General features: G+C 36.6%; 1 protein-coding gene across 2 annotated transcripts in view; it reads right to left on the bottom strand.

The window, feature by feature from the left end:
- The window catches only part of NALCN (sodium leak channel, non-selective), a 212,393-nt gene that overhangs the window by 127,582 nt on the left and 62,154 nt on the right, over positions 1-22,657 (bottom strand). For both annotated transcript variants that reach the window (XM_052705813.1, XM_052705814.1), the window contains exons 8-9: positions 2,459-2,601; positions 2,241-2,345 (exon numbers count right to left, since the gene is read on the bottom strand). In XM_052705813.1, coding sequence (XP_052561773.1) covers positions 2,241-2,345; positions 2,459-2,601 — 248 coding nt within the window. The remainder of the gene's footprint in view (positions 1-2,240; positions 2,346-2,458; positions 2,602-22,657) is intronic.

The following is a 22,657-nucleotide window of genomic DNA, read 5'->3' as shown; positions in this document are numbered from 1 at the left end:
CTCTGATCCTTACCATCAGATAGTGGTACCCATTCATAATAAATTTCTTCCTTAGTATACTTAATCTTAAGAAATACAAACACATTTTGACCTAAAATTAAGTTTCACAATTTATTTTCAAATAAAAGATAATTCTTGACTTTTTCACTGGCAAAATTATTTTAGTCCAGGGATCAGACTTCATTTTTCTTGCACCGATGGGCATTAAGAGTAGTTGTGAAGTACTTCTATACTGCTATCCAAAGCTTTTAATTTATGTAAACAGCTGAATGATATCCCAGCAATTATGATGTAAATGGAAAAAATTCTCTTGACCACAGTGGTACTTACTTTTTACCAACTCTTTTTTTCCGGGGGGAAAAAAGCGAGAAACAAAAGGACATAAAAGCTGTACACTGCTGGGGTTAAGAAGCCATGTCTGGGAGTGATTAACACTGCCCATGAAATTCCCTTGATAGAAAATGAAAGCTCTATCGTTTTTATTGCTGTTTGAGAGTCTGCATATATTATGTAATGAAGCAGGGAAAAGTTCCCACCTCACTCCTATCCTTTTCTTGCCACTCAGCACCAAGCAGTCCATCTCTAGAACACAGCCACAGCAGCATGGCTGAAGGCTAAAAGCTTTTTCATTAGACTGTGGGGAGTGTCACATAAATGCAGTTGTGATTATGTTCTTGTGTAGCATTTAGGTAACAGGAAGAGTTGCCAACTCTTTGTACCATTTAGTTCTCTTTGTACCATTCTTTAATGTGCAGAGCTGAAGGGTTCTGTGAGAATCTTACGTTTATCCTTCTCCATAGTCCTCTTCAATGACTTTGACTTTCTTCCATAGGACTAAGTTTCTGGACCACTTTAATGATTTACGAAGTGGTCAAATAAAGCAAGATACCAGTGCTCTTTCTTAAGGCTATTTCATACACAAAACAATCCAGGTATTTAACTGGTTCTTTGAACAAGAAACCCTGGAATAAATAACCATTCACTTGTCTCCAGCCTACATACCATTTTTATTTTGCTTTATACTATTTATAATCAATATGTTCATAATTCTTCAGGATCATGACATTATTTTGGATTTTTTTTCTTATTCTTGGAATACTTTAGTATTGGCTGCTTCTTGAATTTCCCTATATAGACCTCTCTGTTCCAAAGGATATAGGCTAAGCCTCTATGGTTCAGGAACTTGTTCTGCGAAATAAAATCTACATTCCTTGTGCTAAGTATGTACTATGTAAAAAAGTCTTTTATTGTTGTTATACGTAACATTGATATCAAGTCTGCTTTGACAAAGCAATAAAAGGAGTAACAATGCGACAAAGTCTATTTGAGGCAAAAAATGAAGCAACAAGCAAAAAAATGACAGATTTATATAAGGATTACAAGAATATCCAAAGAATTATCAGAAAGCATTAATAAACAGTTTTGAAGATACTTAAATCCTCTGGTTTAAGAAAACAAATAATCTCCAGCTATAGAGATTAGAAAAAAAAAAATTTCATCAGTATATTTCTCACATCCATCTTTCTAAGGGCTTTTTGCACACAGTTGGTACTGGTATCTCAAAGATGGCAAAACGCTCTGGAAAAGCCTGACCATTTGTACACTCAGGATATTTAATATGATTGTTACAATAATGAGTGAGGGAGTTTAAATCTCAACCCTTATTTCTAAACATGTGTCTTTCTTACTACCCAATCCAAGCTTAGTGCACTTCCTATCATATCTTTTTCCTATCCGTTATCTTAAATCCAGGCTCTCACTTCCTATGCCAACTTCAAATCTGAGCATGGCTCTTTCATTGCCTCAGCACTTCGTTCACACTTAAGCTACACTCTGACCTCTCTTCTTCCAGCTCCAGTTTGCAATTTCAGCTCTTCTTTGTTAGCACAGAAAGTGATATTCACTTGGCAACCCTAATTCCAAACCCTCCAATGACATGAGAAACAAACTACTATCCTATTTAATTAAAATAGAAACTTTGCCATAACATACCCAGTCAACTAGAGGACCATATTAATCTTCTCTACCATATTTTTATTAAGAAGATATTATACTCTAGAACAGAATGTTATATGAAAATACATATAACAAGTGTAAAACATACGTGGTAATGTGTGAAGTTGTATATAATTGAACCTAGTGGGATGTAATAATAATTCACTGCAATGTTTCCCTTATTATTCATTCTTAAACAAAAAACAGTCAAATCCTCAAAGAAACTCAGTATTTGAGTTCATCACCTGAGTGGTGGCAGTTGAAGTGGTACTACTCCTAGATCCCCACATTTGCTGGAACTGCACTCTGATTTCTGCAAATGTTTCAATGATGACTGCAATGAAAACATTCTGCAAAAAGAATGAGAAAGAATGGCTGAAATGAAGCTCAGCAAGCAGAAAAGAGAAAATATTCATTCTCATCTGTATTTCAGACAAGTGTAAGAGAACAAATTTTTCAGTACCTTAACAAGCCAGGCCAGAAAGAAAATTAAGGTGATGAAATAGAAATATGAACGCCATTGGGGAAAGCTGTCAATTGCTCGATACATAAGGAACACCCAGCCTTCCTGAGAAGCAGCTTCATAAACAGTAAATATGCTCGTGCCTAGGAAGAAATGAAAATGTTTTGCATTAAGCCCCCTGAAAGTTTTCAATACCAACAAACAATCACCTTTTATCTATTTTGATTTTTCTTTTCTCTAAAAGGTATCAGCTCTCCTCTCATCACTTCAGAGAGAAGATTTTCAGGTGCATTTCTGTTCCTCCCTTATGCAATTGAATCTGAATTGATTTAATATCACACCAGACTTCATTACCTTCCTGGACACACATACATAATCCCTTAGATTATTTGATTGGGAATATGCACATGTCTCCAAAGGCAGAATTTGTTCCATTATGTCACTTCAGTAACACTTGTGACAACAGGTAGCTTTTTTTCAAACTATCAAGTTCAGCACTCAGCAGGTGAAAGGAATCACAACATAAGGAAGACTGAGTAGCAATATGCCAAGATGGTGCTTGATGAAAGAAAAGTTATGAGTGGTTTATATATGTGGCAACAGCTTTTGAATAAAAGCTGTAAAGTTACTGCTTCTTCATTTAAAATATAAGATCAAAATGCATCCTAAAGGCTGAGGGACGAAGTGCTCTAGCCAGCTCCTCCTTCCTCCTTATCTCTACAACAGAAATTTTAAAATTGAGATTATGGTTGGGGAGATGTATGTCACTCTGTTTTGAAATAATTTTAGGGACTATTACTGCTGTAAGCTCTGTATGGCTACTCTGCAAAGTGCAGGGCAGACTCGAGAACAAGTTTAAGTATGCCAAATGATGCATGTGTTTCTCAGTTCTATCACTAGCTGCAATTTGGCTATGAAACGATTATGCTTAGCAACATAGGAGCTACAGTTACCTGCACCAGATGGAATACTAAAATGCCTGTGCCCCAATTCACAGAAACAATGTGGAGAAAAATTCAATTTCTCCACTTACTTGGAGCTAGGGTGCTGCGGCTTAAATGATGTTCTAGAATGGGCTCCAGAGTTTGCAAACTGAATCAAGAATCTTATCTCCAGCAGCCCCTCACCTACACTTAGCTGGCAGCACTCACACGCAGGCACCCTCCCCATCAGAGGAAATACATCTGTTATCATATTACTTAACATTCGAAAAACAGCGCTTGGACAATGACAACTTTTAGCTATAATGCAACTCTTGTTTAAGTAGACACTTTTTTTATACACATGGGCTAAATTTAAGTACTTCTGATTTTGTTTTCTTCCTATTTGTTAGCTAGTTATTTTATTTGCTAATGACAAGTCTATCAAGTATGAAAGGCCTAATAGGGATAGGTGTCAAAATCTCATATGTAGAAAAATAAAACAAATAACAACACTAAAAAAAGAAGTGCCATTTACTCTTCACTCTTTCCTATTTTCGCCACATAAAAGGAACAAACTAAGAAGTCTTCTATGAAGAGCATGTAATATATGAATTTGGAAAATATAAAGAAAAAAACAAAGAGATATTTTGGTATGAATAAAAACACTTGCTGGGGATCAGTTTTCTTACCCACTAATTTCTCCCTCTGTGTGGCTAGTAAGTAATAATAGATGAGCTTTGCCTTACTAAGAATGGAGATATTTATAAACCTGCTGTGCTTGGAAAGTGCTAACTCTGCTAATGCCCCCCGAAGAGAGCATCTCCAAAGTTCAATAGCAAACTTGTCATATTAGTTACAATAAGGAGGAGTTTGGTCCTCAGTAAGTACAGAAAAATATGACTGTTTGCACAATTAATCATAGAATCATAGAATCATAGAATCACCAAGGTTGGAAAAGACCTAAAAGATCATCCAGTCCAACCGTTCACCTATTCCCAATAGCTCCTACTAAACCATGTCCCTCAACACAACATCCAGTCTTTCCTTGAACACCCCCAGGGTCGGTGACTCCACCACCTCCCTGGGCATCCGTTCCAGTGCCTGACCACCCTTTCCGAAAAGTAATACTTCCTCATGTCCAGCCTGAATCTCCCCTGCCGTAGCTTGAAGCCATTCCCCCTGGTCCTATCACTAATGACACGAGAGAAGAGGCCGACCCCCAGCTCACTACAGCCTCCCTTCAATATATATAATTAACTTCCCTTCATTAAGCAGTCTTGAAAAGAAGTGCATATTTATAAATAAAGGTAAGTAAATAGTGCACCTAGCATCGCAGATAATCATGGTTAGATCTGAATGTGACTAAGTGTGTGACTTGCATTCAAATGGATCTTGCCAATGAATGCCTGACCATACAGATCTGATTCTTCCTGTGTAAGACAAGATGGAGGAGAACGCAGCCACTGTTTTGCCAGCTCTCTGTGGAGAGCTCCAGCATAGATCTCTACTGAAAAGATCTTTTGGACTTTGACAGACAAAAGAGACAAGCAAGCTAAAGCAAAAGAAAAACTAGATAGCTTAAAATGAAAAATCTATGGTAATTGTTTTGAAGGAAAGTGAATAGAAATGGAAATTTCTAGTTCTGAATTACCCTGCAAAGAAAAACAACATAGCAGTGACTCTCTAATTGCACAGTAACATCTAATACCTTGAGCAGACAGGTAATCCACACTTTCTTTTTTTTCCAGCTAGACCAAATTTCCTTCACCTTGGTCTCTTATACAGCATCACTCTTGCTACAGAGTTGTATCACCTTCATATTGAGCATCAATCCCAATCTCTTTATCAATTCCAGTTTCCTGATCACACTTCCCATTCTATCCAACCTAATCTAAATTAATTTTGCTTTCCTACACCCCTCTCCTCATCTCAGTACTCCTACGCATATCTCATGCTCTTATTCACCATATCAATCAGGTTACTTTGTCTTTGGCACATCCTGACAGCCAGATGCATAGAGACAATGAAAACACGAGCAGAGAAGGTCAAAGCATTCTCCATTTCAATGAAGTCTCATCAAAGTATTTCCAAAGCCATTTGGAAACTGTATCTGATTCTGTAAAGCTTCTTTAAAGGTAGGAAGCTCTTTCAGGAAGAAGAATCTGATTCAATATGACAGTGGTACTGTGTGTAGCTGAGAGGTTCAGATTATCTCCAACTGGAGAGTTCTGGCATGAAATCTCCTTCAAATTTAGGTAGACGTGGGATCTGAACTGTAGTAATCCAGTGTCTCACACTGAAACAATCAAATCTTAATCCCAAAGAGGACTTTTAGCTCTATTCCACTTACATGCTTCTTAAATCAATTGGTTTTACTTTGAGAAGGAGAAAAATCAAACTGTGAAATCAAACTGTGTAATCTCACAGAACGCTGTGGAATCATGGAATTGTTCAACAGTCACCTTCTCTGTTCCTCCATTACTTCATTTCATGAAAAATCTTGCATAAGAGAGAGTTTGAGAAGTGCTGCTACTGAAGTGAGGAGACATGGATCAATGGAATTTCTTCTGTTTATACTCACTAATTTGATCTATTGATGTTGAATGGTTGATACGGTCATTGTGGACTGGCAAAAATGTTAATCCTTTCTGTTAATTCTCTTGGTTATTGAATTCCTGTTTATTGGATAGTGTTCTAAGGATCAATGTATAGAGGTGGAATAAAAATAATAATCAAGTATAGATAGCCAAGCCATTTATGCTTCTTCAGAAAATACTAGTCTCTTATCAATACTGAATTACTCATCAGTGTATGGTTCTGTATTTTGCATTTCAGAAATTCCTAAAGTAATGGTTTAATTATCTAATATTATACTGTTGCTGTACTGATTAAAACATGGAATAAAATAGTGTTTTTAGGCAGAGATTAAGAAAAAGAAGGAAACTATTAAAAGTTGCTGGCTAGGAAACTGTAATTAGTCATTACCAGTAGGAAAATCACAGTGAAGACTGGTAAAATAGTAGGGATGTGAAGTATTTATAACACATACACTGAACCATCTGCCACACTCAGCAATGTAATGAATGGAAAAAACCATTCAGCCCTGCTGAAATAGTATGTGTTCATCTATGACATTACAGCAAAAGTACACTTCATATGTAGCTGTTACAAGTGTACATAAGGCTATTATATATTATAAGGTGATCACCAGTAAGAATATGCATTCTTAATGTATGTGACTATGCAGAAACACTGCTTTCAATATTGGTGCCAGGAATTACACTGCTAACTGCCTCTGTAAATACAGTTTTGACTGGATATAGAGTACACACATGACAGTATGGGATTCAATGCCATAAAATATATTACTTTCAATAATTTCTTCTTGGTTAACATCTTCCTTAATTCATGCCCTTTGCTCTTCTAAAGATTACATTTGTTTCAAGACAATCAGCAACCAACTCTATTCTTTGCAAGCATTTAAGATCTGAGTACATCTTCCTAAAGCAAATGCACAAGTTATTAAAAAGATTTTCCTTTCACAGCAGCCCTGTTTTACTCACCATGAATTTTAAGTGACATGGCAATGTTGCCATATATGAAACCTAACTTATGTATCTTAGATCAAATGGCAGAATTCTCCTTTTCCATAGGTTTCAGCTTATTGCGCATCAGTGACAAAGTGCCTTCCACTAGTTGAGAGGGCTTAAGCCCTGATCACACAGTGCTAGAAGTGCCACGATTAAAGCAAGAAGGGAGATTTTGTTTGAATTCATCTAATAGATTCCATATTTTTATGTTATAATAAACCAATTTCTTTAACCAGTCAGGACGATTCAGCAAAAAAAAGGAAGGAAAATATTTCTAAATAGACAGATTAAAATAAATACATAAAAATCATAACATATTTCAGTCTCAAAAGACTACTTCTATATAACCAATACATATTCTTACCTTTGGAAATATTTTGCAATTGCATGTGATTTTTATCAAAAAGAAAAGAAAAAGTCCAGAAAAGAAAAGAATGAAGAATAGGAAAAGAAACGGAATTTTACTCAACTTGTGCAACATTTTCACTTGTTTCATACCTTTAAGTAGAAATACAGTAATCAGGAAGAAAAACTATAAAACCATATCCTTGCTAATTATGCTCATTTACATACATGGACATTCAGCACTGAAATGTAGGGGACTTACACCTTCTTCAGTACATAAATTTCTTTTGAATCTACCAGCTGGGAGCATTGGCCTGAAGGGGCATTAAGGAAGTAGTTGCTTTACTACCCAAAGGATAAATGATTATAAATTATTATAATAGAAGAAAGCTCTATTGGTTTCCATGCCTAACAGGGTGCAGAGTTGCTTGGCTCTTTCATGCTATGCAAATGAATAGAGGACAAGAGAAAAAAAGAATTAAAAGCATCAGAGCACATGGCTGATGATTTTCCATAGAGGAGTGAGAAAAACAACCAAAAACCTATATTGTAAATACCTAAGAAAAAGGAAACGTATTTAAAAAAAATACTCATAGCTTACAGAACGAAACAATAGCACCATTACAGAGAGATTCTATTCAATGCAGTATTTTTTAGATTTATGTACATTTTTTAAAAAATAGAAGATTTTCTTTTCATTTTTGTGCCTCTGACACCACTGTGCTCTGTGACATCAGATCTTGCTATAATCAACCTCACCTTGTGAATGGACACAATGAAAAAGGGCGTGCATTAATACTGTCATTTTTATAACTACAGAATTAAAGGAGGCAAGCTAAAAGGTCACGTGGAACATTTGCCAGATCTGGAAACAGAATCCTTTTATACTGACTCTATGCTATGTTCTTGCTTTGAGATTAGGGGAAAAGGATGCACTGCACCAAGGTTCTGTCTTTCATAAACATCAGTCTCGTGTGATTCGTAGCAACTCCAGCTGAGAAACAAAAACTAAAAACTGTTATTTGAAGTGCCTCTAATTCCAGAATTTTCTGCATATGTTTTCTGTAGTTACTGACCACCTCAGATTACCACATCAGTTTTTTCTCAGTTCTGCTGTGCCTGCATTGAAGTTGTTGAAAAAAGCAATTAATGGAGGGGGAGAATGCCCATACCAACTAGGTGAACTTCCATGAAACAAATCCCTACTGGCACAGATAGTCTCTAGAGAAGATACAGTTAAGAAAAATAAAATGAATGAAAACAAAACCATTCCCTTAAGATAGATGCCAGAAGAATTGAGTTTTGCAAAAGCGTGATGTAAGGTTGGCTTTTGATTTTTATTTTTTCTTTTTTAATCAGTAGGAATGTTAAAATGCATACGTTTTTATTAAAGGCTTAAAATATGATATAGTGTTAGCTAAGGAAAGGCCTGAGATTCCAGCTGGGAGCCCGCCATGGATTTCCGCACGTTTCAAGAGCCGCTAGATGGCGATGCAGCACCTCGAGCACATCTGGAGCACCAGGCGGCCACTAAGCCGCTGCCCGAGACAGCTCGGGCTGATAACCTCCCAGCGTGCCTGCAAAAGGATTGATTTTTCTATTTCCTGGCGAAACGAAGAAGCCCTCGGGTGCTGTCTAATTTAATTCCGCTGTGCTGAATACTGAAAGGTATCGTTCCTTCTGATGGCTTGCTAATGTCGTACCTGTAGCAAAACAACCCTTCTCCTAGCTGCCAAAATGCTGCTGACCCTGTCTCTGTCACTGTTCACTTTCACTGATAAAATCAAGAAGCTGAATGTTCCTGGATGTTCCCACTGATCAGCCAGCTATTAGATTGTGTCTCATCTTCCTGCAGTGACGTATTTGTAAAACACCGCATGCAGTCAGGATCTTCCAGCTATTTTACACTGTTGCTTTGATATAATTAGAAATGAATAAAAATTGCCCAGGAATGCAATACCAAAACTGGTTGCACTTCTGGGAAGTTGGCAATAGGTGCAACTGAGCAAAAAAGCAAATACTGGATGGCCTAGTGGGCTTTCTTATTTGTCTCTCTGAGTGAGCCATCCAGTCCATTTTACTCTTCCAAGCAACTTGTATCAAAATTTGCAAGCCAGTAGGGATGAGGAGGAAAAGAAAAAGAACAAACCATGCCAATGCTCTGCTCCTCCTTTGAAACCCAAAGCAGTACTGTAATTAGTCAGACTGACCTGTGACAAAGCTGGCAAACCAGAACCTGTATACAGCACTGATTTGCAACAGAAAGAAAAAAAAACCACACCAATATTCCCAGTCTGAACACAGTATTTCAACCCATGAAAATACTGTGACTTCAATAACTAGTGACATTATTGTTTCTTGCTTCTGAAAATCTGCTTAATTATGAGAAGACGAAGAGTCTACATATGAGAAGATAGCATGCAAGGAGACTATATACAGAAAAATACTAGTAAGGAGATAAAGAAACACTGCAAATAAAAGTAGTAGGGTGAATGCAATTAGTTCTACAGATATAGCAATTGAAAGATAGAAAGTCAGACAACTACATTATTTGCAAATAAGTTTGTTCACCACTGAGAAGCGCTAGCTTAGTAATATGAATAAAGTAAAGTCTGCATGTACATTGGCTGCACAAGGTAAAAAGGAGTACTGCAGTTCACACTTAGATATACCATTAGTGTCTTAGATGTGATACTATTGGTGTTCCCCAAGTTAATACTTTAGAAAGAGAAATCTGTTTTAAATTTCTAAACAAGTCCGTAGCTTAAATTGGACAATCATTCTTCAGAATGACTTTAGGTGTGAATATGTATGAATATTTAACCAGACTAGCATTTACAGTTGCTTTTCCTTAATACTTTGATTATAATGCTCCTCATTTATACTGTCACAAATAAACCAACAGAGATCCAGAATGCCAGCAGAGCTCATAAGCTGGTTTTATATGCATAAAAGCTGTCTGCTTTTCCCTTTTTGCAGTCCCACAGCCATAGTGCTAATATACACTCATAGAATCACAGCTCTTTTTGTGTGTGGCAACTTTAAAAAATGTACTGGCAGTTGATGAGGATCAGGGAGAGGCTGAACTGTGAATTGTTCACACTTCACACCACTACCTGGAAGCTCTGCAGCACAGTCAACAACTCCTACCTCTCCTCCTCTTTACAGAAGCTTTTTAAGGAGGCAACTTCTCCTGGATCCCCAGGCTCCCATCCCCAGCAGAACTGACAGAATCTGGCGCTGGTGCCTGAAAGTAGGACACTGCCATGCTGGGCAACCACTGATGGCTCAGCACCACAGCCTCTGACAGGCAGCCCGCACTGACTGGAAACTTGGCCTCCAGGCTTCTCCTGTTTTCAGATCTTTGAAATCTGGGTGAGTGGTCCAGAAGTAAGCACAGTGAAATTATGCCATGTGTGAAACCAATCCTCCTGTGAGGAGAAGCATCTGTTGTGCAGTATTAAGATGGAACAGTTTCAAGGTGGACAGACACATACCTGTACCTACTGCTTTGAGGAGCCCTGTGGAATATCACAGGGAAGTCAGGATCACTAGCAAAGCCCAGGTGTTCCTATGAGCACATGTGGACAAGCAGCTTATACTGGATTCATATATAGATTCACCTGGGTCCAGAGTGAATATCAGGGAATAAGATCTTTACTGTGACAGTGGTGAGGTGCTGGACCAGGCTGCCCAGAGAGATTGAGGATATCCTGACCCTGAGGTTGTTCAAGGCCACGTTGGGTGGGGTTCTGGGCAGCCTGGTCTAGTATTAAATGGGGAAGTTGGTGGCCCTGCATGTGGCAGAGGGGCTGGAGCTTGATGATCCTTGAGGTCCCTTCCAACTACAGCCAGTCTATGATTCAAACCCTAATAATACCCACTTTCAGGCCTAGAAAGCAAGAATACAGAAATACTGAGGCTTTGGTTTTAAAAGTGACAAATGCTGTGAAGATGGGCCTGGCGCCGCCTCAGTCTTTATAGTTTCTCTTATTTAAAGTACAGTCATAGAATAGAAAATGACTGCTACTGTAAATGTTATGACAAAATCGCATAACATAAAACTTATTAAACAGGAGAAGTTCTGTAATTTACATTAACTTATTCCTTTGAAAATGAGCCATCTTTTTATAGGGCTGTTCTTTCTTCTTTTAAAATATATTATGCATGTAGATAGCCCTAAGACTGTACAGTAATAGTGACAGTTCAAAAACCAAGCATTCAAAAATTCATAGATTCTTACATTTAAAAGTTAATGAACACTTAAGGGGTTATTGTATTAAACAGACAAATATAAGGCATGCAAACACTACAGACTTATTATCTGGACTGTTATTCAGCCGTATATTAAATATTGGGAATGCCTATTAAAATCAAGATAGTGATGGATCCCTTTGTTAGAGAGAAAACTAAGAATGCAAATCTTCCCTGGAATTAAATTCAGCATTGATTTGTGTACTGTCAGTGAAAATCATTCACTTTTTGTATCATTTTTTTCCCCAATAGTCTTAGAGAGCTCTCCAACTCATTTCAAGAGACAAAACACTAAAGGTAGCAGCTACAAAGCTGTCAGATAATTTTCTTAATATAAAATGTATCTGCTTTGAAAGAAGAAAGAAGTCATTGTTAAAGTATGGAAAAATGAAATCAGAGGACACTCACATAGAAATATTTCCATATCTAGCATGACCATGACGATACTTTCCTTGAAAGCAAAGTTAACTGAGAACCCTGACTATAAATTTTACTTGATAACACCATGTCTTCAGTTTGATCAACTGACAGAAATCACCTCAAAAGCATGAAAATGGGTGAAGGTGAAAAAACAAAAAACAAAAAAACAAAAACAAAAAATAAAAATGCACAAAAAGAAAAGATTTAGGAGCTATTGAATACAGCCATAAGCAATTCAGCTGAAGAGAAGAATAACTGAGGGAACTGATATGCAAGGAGCCCATAAAATTGTGTGTGTGTGTGTTTGGGAAGTAAGGAATAAAAGAAATTGCCTGAAAGTTGAGCATTTCCAGTGTGATATTTATATTAGCAACAAATAAAAAAGTCAAAGAAGCTCAAGACAAAAAGTGTAGGAAAAAAGGAAAAATAGGCTGGCACAGACCATAAAGAAAATATGATCACATCTAGAAAGTAGTAAAAAAATCCTCTTTCAAATGGTTTTGAAACCTATTGTAGTGTGTTTTATTTGAGCTCTACAACAATGTGTTTCCTTATTTCCAGTGGCAGTGAAACCAAAAAAGTGTAAATATTTACAAAGTAAAAACCTCTCCACTCCCAGCAGAGACTTCAGAGACAAAGAAGAACCAAAAAGGGCTTTAAATTTTACTATATAAGAACCCATGCTATTGACTTTGTGGGAATTGGTTGGTCAGTCTTATAAGTAACAGTTTGTTAAATAAAGATAGACAGGAAGGATGAAATTCCATGGTATATCATTCCAGTATCTTATGAAGGCTATATTATTTTACTGTGAAGTAAGAAACTCAACAATTTAAGGGAACCTAGACAAGCCAAGCTCTGGCTCTGCTCTGAGACTGTTTCAGCATCACTTAGTTCTTCTGACTATTATCTGTGAACTGTATTCATTTCTCTGAGGATAGAATCTCTCCCTTAGAATGAAGAGATTGACCCCTTTCTCTCTCATAGATAACATTTCCAAAAGCAATTGCATGAAATTTGGTCTACCCTGCAGACAGTATTAAAGCAGCCTTCCCTTTAGATAAGATATGAATCAGACCAATCCCCAAAGCATCCTGATTTAATTGCTTCTCCTTGCTGCAGGTATAGTGTATATGTGAGCAAGCCTTGATTCTTTTTCTGCATAGAATTTCACGTGAGAATAAGAGCAACTGCAGAAAAACACAACTAGCAAAACCTGCTGAGTACTCAGTGGCCAGATAGCACTTAGCTCAATAGACTTGAAAAAACAGAACAAAACCAAAATAAAACACAACATTAAAACTTGCAAAGGAGCTTGAAAGCCAAATAGACATTATAAAACAGTCACATATCAGAAATCTCATTAGCCTCCAGGCATCTGAATAACAGGAGCAAATATGCAGTGCTAAATGCATCTTAAGAGACTAGTGTAACTAAAAAGACACGATCTTTAAGAGAGACAAAGGAGCTGTTATTGACTGTCAAAAGAAAACTTAAATGCCACTCAGTGACTGATTTAGTCATTAACGAGTTAAGTATTCCCTGAGCATTTTATAGCACAGGAGGAAAAGGAATTTGTTGAAGTGAGAGAGAGAAGTTTGCTCACTAGCCTAATACGTTGAGGAGGGGGAGGAGAAAAGAAGAAGTATTTAGTGTGCTGCTAACTCACTAAAGCCCACAGCACGTCTATGAGATAAACGAAGAGTTAATTCCATTTCAGAGATGACTATATTAAATTAAAGACTCAGAATTTCCTCACATAGCAAATAGAAGCAAAGTCTGAGGCTGTAGCTTGTATATCCATAACTTTAAAAGAGGGATTAGGTTTTTCACAATTTTTGTTCTTTAGTTGAATGTTAAAAGGGAATGAACCTCAATTTATGTAATAATAAAATGTATATCAGCAAAAATAGGCGGTTACTCTTTTTCTCTCCTTCAGAAAAAAAAAAAAAAAAAAAAGATTGTGTTGAAAAACAAACCAATTATTGTAACAGTTCCTTTTTGTTGTTGTTGATGTTATTGACTGACTTAAAGTTTTCATGACCACAAATAACTGGTTATCAAACGAATTCTTGGAAGTCTGGCACTAATAAACTAAGCAGCTGGCAGTATTCTTCGGAGAAGAAAATCAAAACCTTTGGAAAGAAAAGCTGTATAAACTGCCATATATTTTTGGGGACAGAGAACATTCAAAGTTTTAACACACTCCGTTTAAACTTTGTTTTCCATATTATCTCCTTCTGCAGAAATTCCTTCCGACCATTATGCACTACAGGAAATAGTTCAGCACACCCACAGCAGAAATTCCCTGGATTCTTTGCTGTCAAATAAAATGCTTTCTTCTTTCTCAGATATGGCTTCTCTTTTTCAACATCAAACTTCCCTGCAAAAACGTTTATTCTTTATGTGCATGTGTGTCAGCTTCGTGTTTTGACTCAAAGATGCTTTAATTTCTTTTAGACCTATGATATTTAATACTTTTTTTTTGTTTGTTTGTTTGTTTTGTTTTTCCAGAGCTTTTTGCTAAAGAGGAAAATGTGGGTTTTTGATTGCATGCGCATGGAAATGTGGTTTGAAAAAAGTGATCGTGTTTGGAGAAAAAGAAGTTTTGGCACTGCTCTGTGAAAGTTCCCCAAGAAATACAGATCAAATCTACCCCCAGTAGCTTTTTATCAAAGGATGATTTAAACAGACCTCATTTCTCATGTGAAATGAATTTCCAGTTGGTGAAATCAGAGCTTTTAGATATGGAAGCACAAACAAGTGATGTGTACAAATCTAGGGACAATTTTCTGCAAGTCATTTACTTCACAGTGTCTACATCTTTACTTACTTTTACCTGAAAAACATGTCCAGAAGTTAATCCTATCACTTCTCTGAAGTCTAAGGTACCTCTAATTATCATTTACTTCAGAATAAAAGCATACGTGAGGACAGTTATTATTAGAACTTATAATCAGCACAGCTTGTTATCCTTGGTAACTTGTCTACCAGCTTACCACAGCTTGGATAGAGTTTAATGCTGCTATATTATCTATCCTTATTTCCCAGAACAGGAATCCTAATTTGAAAGTTCTGCAACTTTAAAATCACACTGCCCAAATTCAGGTATGTGAGTTGAAGTTATGATAGCTAAAACCAGTTTGATTCTTTGAGATGTTGAAGGACATAAGTTCTAAATTTTCAGTCCTGGCCAGAGTACCAGTGCTTGAAGCCAGAAGGAATTTTAGTATTTCTTTTAGTAGAGAAGTTAGATCTATCATTCTTCAATTTTACCCCTGAATTCTCTGAAAAGCACAAAAGACATTGGGAAAATAGTAGATTGATCAATACGCTGTTTTCAAATAACTTATTAAGTCACCTGATACATTAAAAGTAAAACTAGAGATTGTAAGATGCAATCAGAGAAGAAATAACCACTGTTTCCAGATCCATTTATTTTTCAGCATCTGGGAGATGGGCTTCCTAAATGAAGATGAATGCAACAGAAAATCTTAAAAAAAAAAAAAAAAAAAAAAAAGAGTGCTTTTGAAACTGTCCATGAGGCAGATCTGTTGCGCTCTGGCAATAAAACTCTTTCCTGTAACTTTCCCAAGAAACCTGTGAAAGTACCAGTTAAGCTTTTAGCAGGAATAACACACTCAGATCAGAAATAATCAAAATAGAAGGAAAAAACTCGTAGCACTGTAGCAAATAGAGAAGACTGTAGAGTTTGTCTCACAAGAGCTGTTTAAAAGCAGATGAGAAGAGGATCTTTGCGTAATCATGTAGTCTTGGAGTGACCAGGTAATGAGCTGGACCTTCAAGTAGATCTCAACTAATTTTCTTCATTTTTTTGCTTATTTTTTAATTCAACATAAAAGCGGTGTCACAATGAACATCTGGGATTGAGGCACCTTCACCTGCAACTCCTCTGTTCTTTTATAAAACCATTTAAATGATCTGATTTGCTCCTAAAGAGGTCTCATACTCAATATTAACAGCAAAATTCAAAAGCGAAAACATGTACCCTCAGTTATCTGATAATATTGGAAATTCCTATCTGTACTATGAAGTGAAGGTTTAATAATCAAATATGGACAAGAATCCTAATAATAAGTCCTTGATAAAGTAAAGAGAGAGAGAAGAAAATAGAAGGTTAAGAAAATGTAAGTATCAAACCACAGGAGAAAGTGAAATAATAGTAGTATGTGGAAGAGGTATGTGATGAAACCTGCATTTGTGGTGAATTCAAGTTTCAAGAATTTCACTGATGAAACATTAAATTTATTTATTTATTTATTAAATATTCTAACTACTAACTTCAAACAGTTACCCAGCTTCTTTCTGTGGTACTGACAGTGCTAATTATTCGGCCTGGCAAACCTGATGGCTTTCTTGTTTAACATGGCATTATTTTCTAAGCAAAGAGCAGAGGAAGCTTTGCAAGGCCATCTTCTACTGATCTGTCATAAACAAACAAACAAACAAGCCAGTGGAAATTAAAGATGGGATAGAAGAAGAGTGGAATCCTCTTAGATTTTTCATAGTCATGTAAAATCAGTGCAGAATCTCATCCTTTGTAATTATGAAACGACATCACCATGCATAAAAAAATCTGTTTGTTTAGGCCTGGTAAAAGAAGTCTTTTTCTACATTAGGTCTCCTTAGCATACTATAAGAAAAGTAACATGTAGTAATAACAAGTAAAGAATCAAAATTTGAAGTGGTAAATTGTAGCAATGTTATTTTATCATTCCCTAAATTGTGGTTGTAAACACCTAAGACTCCTACAAAGAAACAAAAATCGCCACTTATTGCAGTCACATATAGTTACACAAAACTGTTGTGCTAATTTGCATCTCCATTTCCCTTTCTTCAAAAGTTCTACGTTGAGCAAGACGAACAGTTAATAAGCACATTAATTCTTTAATAAAGTAATTTTCACAATATTTTTGTTGGACAGCCAACAGAACACAACTTTGCTTTAGAATGCAGAACAAAAATAGTAATGTAATAAAAGCCTATCTTGATTTTAAAATGAGTTGTCTGACCATAATTATTAGTTTTTGACACAGCCCATCATGCACTTGGGTTTTTCCAACGTTGCAAATAGACTCTACAAAGAAAAACAGAGCTCAAAGTGAAAAAAGTAGCTTGCATTACAGTTTCATCTGGCTGTTTCTGAACCGGCTAAATCGTATTCTTCCATAAGAATCTCTTGTTTTCTTTTCTAAGGAAGCACTCATGAGTCATGGGTTGTAGATCTAACTTCTGCTGAAAACAGACTCGTGAATCCCATTTCTAACAGTGAATCATCTGGCAGAAACGAAGCGTTAAGTGTCACCATATTTTTGATTACACAAGATAGAATGCAGGGATGTAAACTAATACTGCAAATAAAAAAAATATCTAGCCATAGCAAATGATGTTTACTCTTGTTAATTTATCTTGCTATGAATACTGTGGTAAATGCCTCACTGTCATGTGACACAAAGTACTGCCATTTAAAAAAACAAAACAAACAAACCAAAAAAACCACAGGTTTTTGATGGTTTTGCTTTGTACTGAAAGGTGGCACACAGTACCAAGTACAGTCTAGTCTGTCTGCATCCTAACTTGTGCCACGGCAGGTATTTTCTGTTTTCTTATCACTCACATAAGGTTGGCCCAAAGGTACTAAGCTGGTAATATATTCAGAATCACATGCCTGTGTGACTCTGACAGTGAGACTTCACGTACCCTGTTCATCTTGAGCAATCTGTACTATGAGCCTTAACACAAGCAAAACCACATCCCCAGTCTCTTGCAAACCAGTGCTTCTGAGTGCACTTATATCTTCCATTCCCTGATGTTATGCTTCCATGAATGTGCCTCAACCATGTACAGTTCCCCCCCAGGCTATACATATCTTCAATTATTATTCCAAATAGGCTCAACACTTTAATATCTTCCACAGGCTGACACATTCCCGTGCAATATATAACTTCAGCAGAGGATTATGAAACCATAAACCTAGTAGGCTGTGTCTCCAGGAAGGCAATAGAATGCTCAAAGAAACTTTACATTGAAAAATCCCACGGAATTTTTGGGTTACATCTTTGGTCCATAAATGTAATTCATGAGCTCTGGTGGAGATCAAAACTTCATTGTATATATGGATACACAGCCATTCTCTCTAGAAGGAAGTAGGCATGAGCAGTATGAACATGAGCCAATATGTATCATGTTGTTTGTGGACAATCAACAATAAACAGATGGTTTTTATTACTGCAAATCTTGCCTCTGTCTCAGTTCCATAGTTCACACATCATATGATATGGCTGAGTAGTGCTACACATTACAAAAGCATGTAGTGAAATATCTAAGAACAATATAACCTCTAGCAATAGGAAGCTCCAAAGTTCAGACTGCCAAAAAAGTGAAAGATACAGTGGGAAAATATCAATAAGAACTTCTCTCTGATCATAATAAAAAAGATAAAAGGAAATGTCAACATCAGAACAAGTGGCTATGAAGAAGAGGTAAGTCGATTATAGGCATTTTCTAATCATCGGGGTCCTGAGAGATTTTTTCATCCTTAAGGCTTGAAAAAGTTTTTTTTTGCCTCTTCCACTTCTAACTTTTCCAAGCTAGGATTTTATAATGTTATGAACAACAGATATGGCACAGCTCCTGGTGGTCTCAAGCAGGAGTGGACAAGAGCATCCTTTCAGTTGTGTTTTATCATCACGAAAAATGTTTCTAATGTCAGTAAACATCATGATATATATGCAAACAAAAATTCTCCAACAGTCCAACTGTTATTTTTTTTTAATTAACAAGAGGTTGAGCCTTAACTATCAAATAACGATACAAAAACATTAATTAATTCATTTTCATTGACTTCCTGATACGAGAAATTTCTAAGAATGCATCTAATGAGATTGTGCAGGAAGGATTAAAGCTGTGCTCTGTTCCAGGAGTTCTCAGCAATGGGGTTGGAAATACAGAACAGTGGGAGAAGGTCACTGGTTGGTACAGATATAGCTTTGTTCCAAAATACCTGTCTAATCTGAACTGCATTGAATCCTTCAGAGAAAACTCTTCCTAACTTGCACCTCCCCCTCAGTACCTGAGGTCACTATGGAGACAGCTGCAATTCTACATCTTTACACAGTATGTGAACTTATTTTAAAAGTTTCTATATCCTCTCACTTTGGTCAAGAATGTGATCTACAGCAGTCCTAAATCACTGAGCACTTTACTTGTGAAACTGCTATAAGCATAGCAAGTCAGATCTATTGCTGATACTAATATTTAACTGAAATGAAGGACTGCTTAATGACAAGAGGGAACTAATCAGAAATTTAGAAAAAAATAATCAACTCATAGCTCTCAAAGATGCCAAGAGTCTATATATCCTTGAAAGTATGTGTGGTATAGATTTTGTAGACTTCTAAGGAACAAATAAAATCAAAAAGCATCAGGAGGTGGACAAGATGATGGAGACTAGCAAGTCTGGTATAGTAAGATTAAACATAATATCTGAAAAATTTGGCAAAACATTTGAGAAAAGAAAGTAGATAGGTGTAAAGCAACTAACAAGTCTATTTTGATTAGGATTGAGATGCTTGTCAGTGAGATATATATCCACACCTATGGCATAGTGGGTAGTTGAAGGCTGACTTATTCAATGACTTCAATAGTAAGCAATTTCCAGCTACTGTCACTACCAATCTGCAAATCACCGCCATTGGTCCATTGTTCTACATAAAATATTGAGAAGAAAAATGAAAATATCCATGTAATGGAAGAATTACAATTCTATACAAAATACAAACCAGGAAAATAGGAAAAAGAAAATCCAGCTGGAGGTTTTTGCTTCTTTTTTTTTTGTTGGTTTTTTTTTTTTGTTTTTTAGAGACAGAGAGAGAGAAGGATTAGATGGTAATCTATCAGCTGTTTTTTTTTGCTTGAGAGATGTAATACATATTTAATTAAGTGTCACTTAACCTGAGAATTGCAAGTGAAATGCCTAAAATAAGGAAATGGCAGAAGAAAAGCAAATATAAAGAACGTATTTGTATGCTGAGTATAGTTAATTTAGCTAATACAGAAAGATATGCAAATAGTACACATACCATTACTGAAAAAACATGCAAAACCTGTCATAGGCAGGTAATTAAACAAGAAAAAAAATACCACAGTTTATCAGCAGAGACACACAGAAGTCCTGTTGTGACTAATTTATTTTATTTAAATTTGTCAGCCCCTGGGTAACTTCTGTCAAGATGAATCAGCATTACATACTCGGCTCCTTACAAATACAAAAGATTACTGAAGTTTTTTCTCTTGTACACATTAAAACAGCATCTGTTCAACCTATCACATTGGTGACTAACAGGACCTCCTGATAGGAAATTTGGCTAATTGTTTTCAGCTCTTTTGAAACCTCTGCAATAAATAATTTTAATTTTTCCATTAATTATAAAAGTGTATAAATTAGCTGGAAGCAGGGTCTCAAATTAATCTGATCTTATCACAGTTGTTTAAAGTGCCAAAACTGGGAAGCATAGCTACTGCAAACTTCTTCACAGTGAAGAGAAAAACGTGACACTGTTGTATGGTTTTCTCCTTTTCAGAAGTGAACTAAACATCTTGAATGGAAGGCTCACACTAATTAAGTATTCTTAGGAGGCATCAACTATGGTCTGTATCTTTTACTGAAACGAGGCTAAGTAATGCTCATTATGGAAATCCTCTGTACTTCAACGCAGCAGTATTCTGATTCCGCTGGAAAAGTAGAAGAAAATCTTCCACGGGAGTGTTTGGATGACAGTGGAAAATGCTGACTGCAGCACGTAAGTGGAGTTACCCCAACACTTCCCAAGATGATCAGTCCCACTTTCAGAGGTTTTTGAACAGGAGGTGTTCAAAAGGTCTTCAGTTCTGCTGAGCATTAGGGAGAACTTCCAAAGCTGCTTGTTTCGTTAAAGAGTCTGCCTACAGAAAATATATCTATAGATCTTAGGAAAGATAGCAATGATTTGCATATTGAAATAATTCATAGAAGAAAAATGTCCTTGTGGCAAAGAAATAAAGATCTATTTCCCAGAAGTGTGTTCTACACACAGAAAAAAATACAGAAATAGTTATTATTTATTAGATGTGCTATAGATTTATTTTTAGACACTGCAAAATCTAGTTTCCCATTTGATCACTAGAATTTCAGATTCATGCAAAGAATATATAAGCTACCTAATGTCCTTAGATACTGATTTTATTCTTTCAATTCATTTGTCTTCCTGTTCATTTGTACTCTTTTCAGTTCCTATGAAAATGGCAGAAACTGGAATTAAGTTGTCTTAATACTATTTGAAGAAGTATTTCAGTAGTTCACGGAGAACATAAAATATTCTACTACTCTTTTACCCTGCAACCAAGGTATTTTCTAAATACAGTGCATATGTAACGCAATGGAAAAGCACAGCAACGATAGCAGGGTAGCAAAATCAGGCTGCAGCAAGTGAGGATATGTCCAAATGCAGCATCTGCAGACACAGAAGAAAAGCAAAAAAGTCTGCTTATCCTTGGAAGGTCTCAGGTAGGCAGGAATCTCCAGCAAGCTACCCACACCTCCCCTGGCAACACTTAAATGAGGTCTGGGAGGGGGTGGAGCCAGGATCCAGTCACTCAGGTGCATTGCATGCACATGAACTCCCCTGGGTTGGCCCTGCCTTCCCGCCAGGTGCTCAATCACTGATTCAAGCCATGACTTAGCATTTCTGCTACTGCACAATAGATATTGCGAAATAAGTTTTTCACGTCAACTTGTAATGACACAGACTCTGTCTGTATCTAGAATATGATAAAGCAACTACTGAAAGTATCAACAGTAGGGAAAAGATACCATTTAAATATGTGAATTACACAGTACAAAACTGAGAATACACCATTTACTGCAAAAGGAGTAGGCCATCATGATGTGCCAAGGGGCACTTCAGAGTGGCAGCAGTGTGAAGTCAGTCAGCACTGACGAGCTGATGTGCTGGAGTCACACCTAAGCTTCTGCTATGTGTGGTACCCCCTCTAGAGTGACCATCTGTGACCCAGATTTTCTGGAATTACATTATTCCCCCGTATTGCTCAGCAGAAGTAGGAAAACCAAGCTACAATCTGGCCCTGCACTATCAAATCTTAAATCAAAGATGATTTGGTAAGCCATTCTAATTACAATAGCAGAAGGGCCTGTTGCATGATTATCACAGATTCTATTTGTAGTGTATTTTTGCTCATTTCAAACTGTTTTACAAAAATGCTGTTTAGTATAAAATAATTAAATCTCAGGGGGCAAGGTAAAACAATGCATCTCATGCATTATGCAAATGCTGAAGGTCAAAGCCTGTAAAATGGTCACATACTGAAGCTCTTCTCTGAAAGTGAAAATCTTCCACTGAGAAAACAATTACCTCTATTATCCCAAAACTGCAGCTTTCATTATGCAGAGCTATATTGTCTTAATTGCACGGACTGATAATTAAGCTGATAGGATCTAATTTTCTTTGTATGGAATGACAGATTTCTAATTGCCTATCATCATGCTTTGCCTATTGGCTAAGAGCTTCCTTCTCTGTAGTGTGGCTGAAATCAGTCACGTCTTTTGTTTTAGAGCAATGCACACTACTGTCATCCAATTCTACTTTCCG

The sequence above is a fragment of the Tympanuchus pallidicinctus genome, unplaced genomic scaffold, assembly GCF_026119805.1.
Source record: "Tympanuchus pallidicinctus isolate F22 unplaced genomic scaffold, pur_lepc_1.0 scaffold6, whole genome shotgun sequence".
In the NCBI taxonomy this organism is placed as follows: Eukaryota; Metazoa; Chordata; class Aves; order Galliformes; family Phasianidae; genus Tympanuchus; species Tympanuchus pallidicinctus.
The sequence above is the reverse complement of the archived record's forward strand: the minus strand, read 5'-3'. Positions and strand labels throughout refer to the sequence as shown.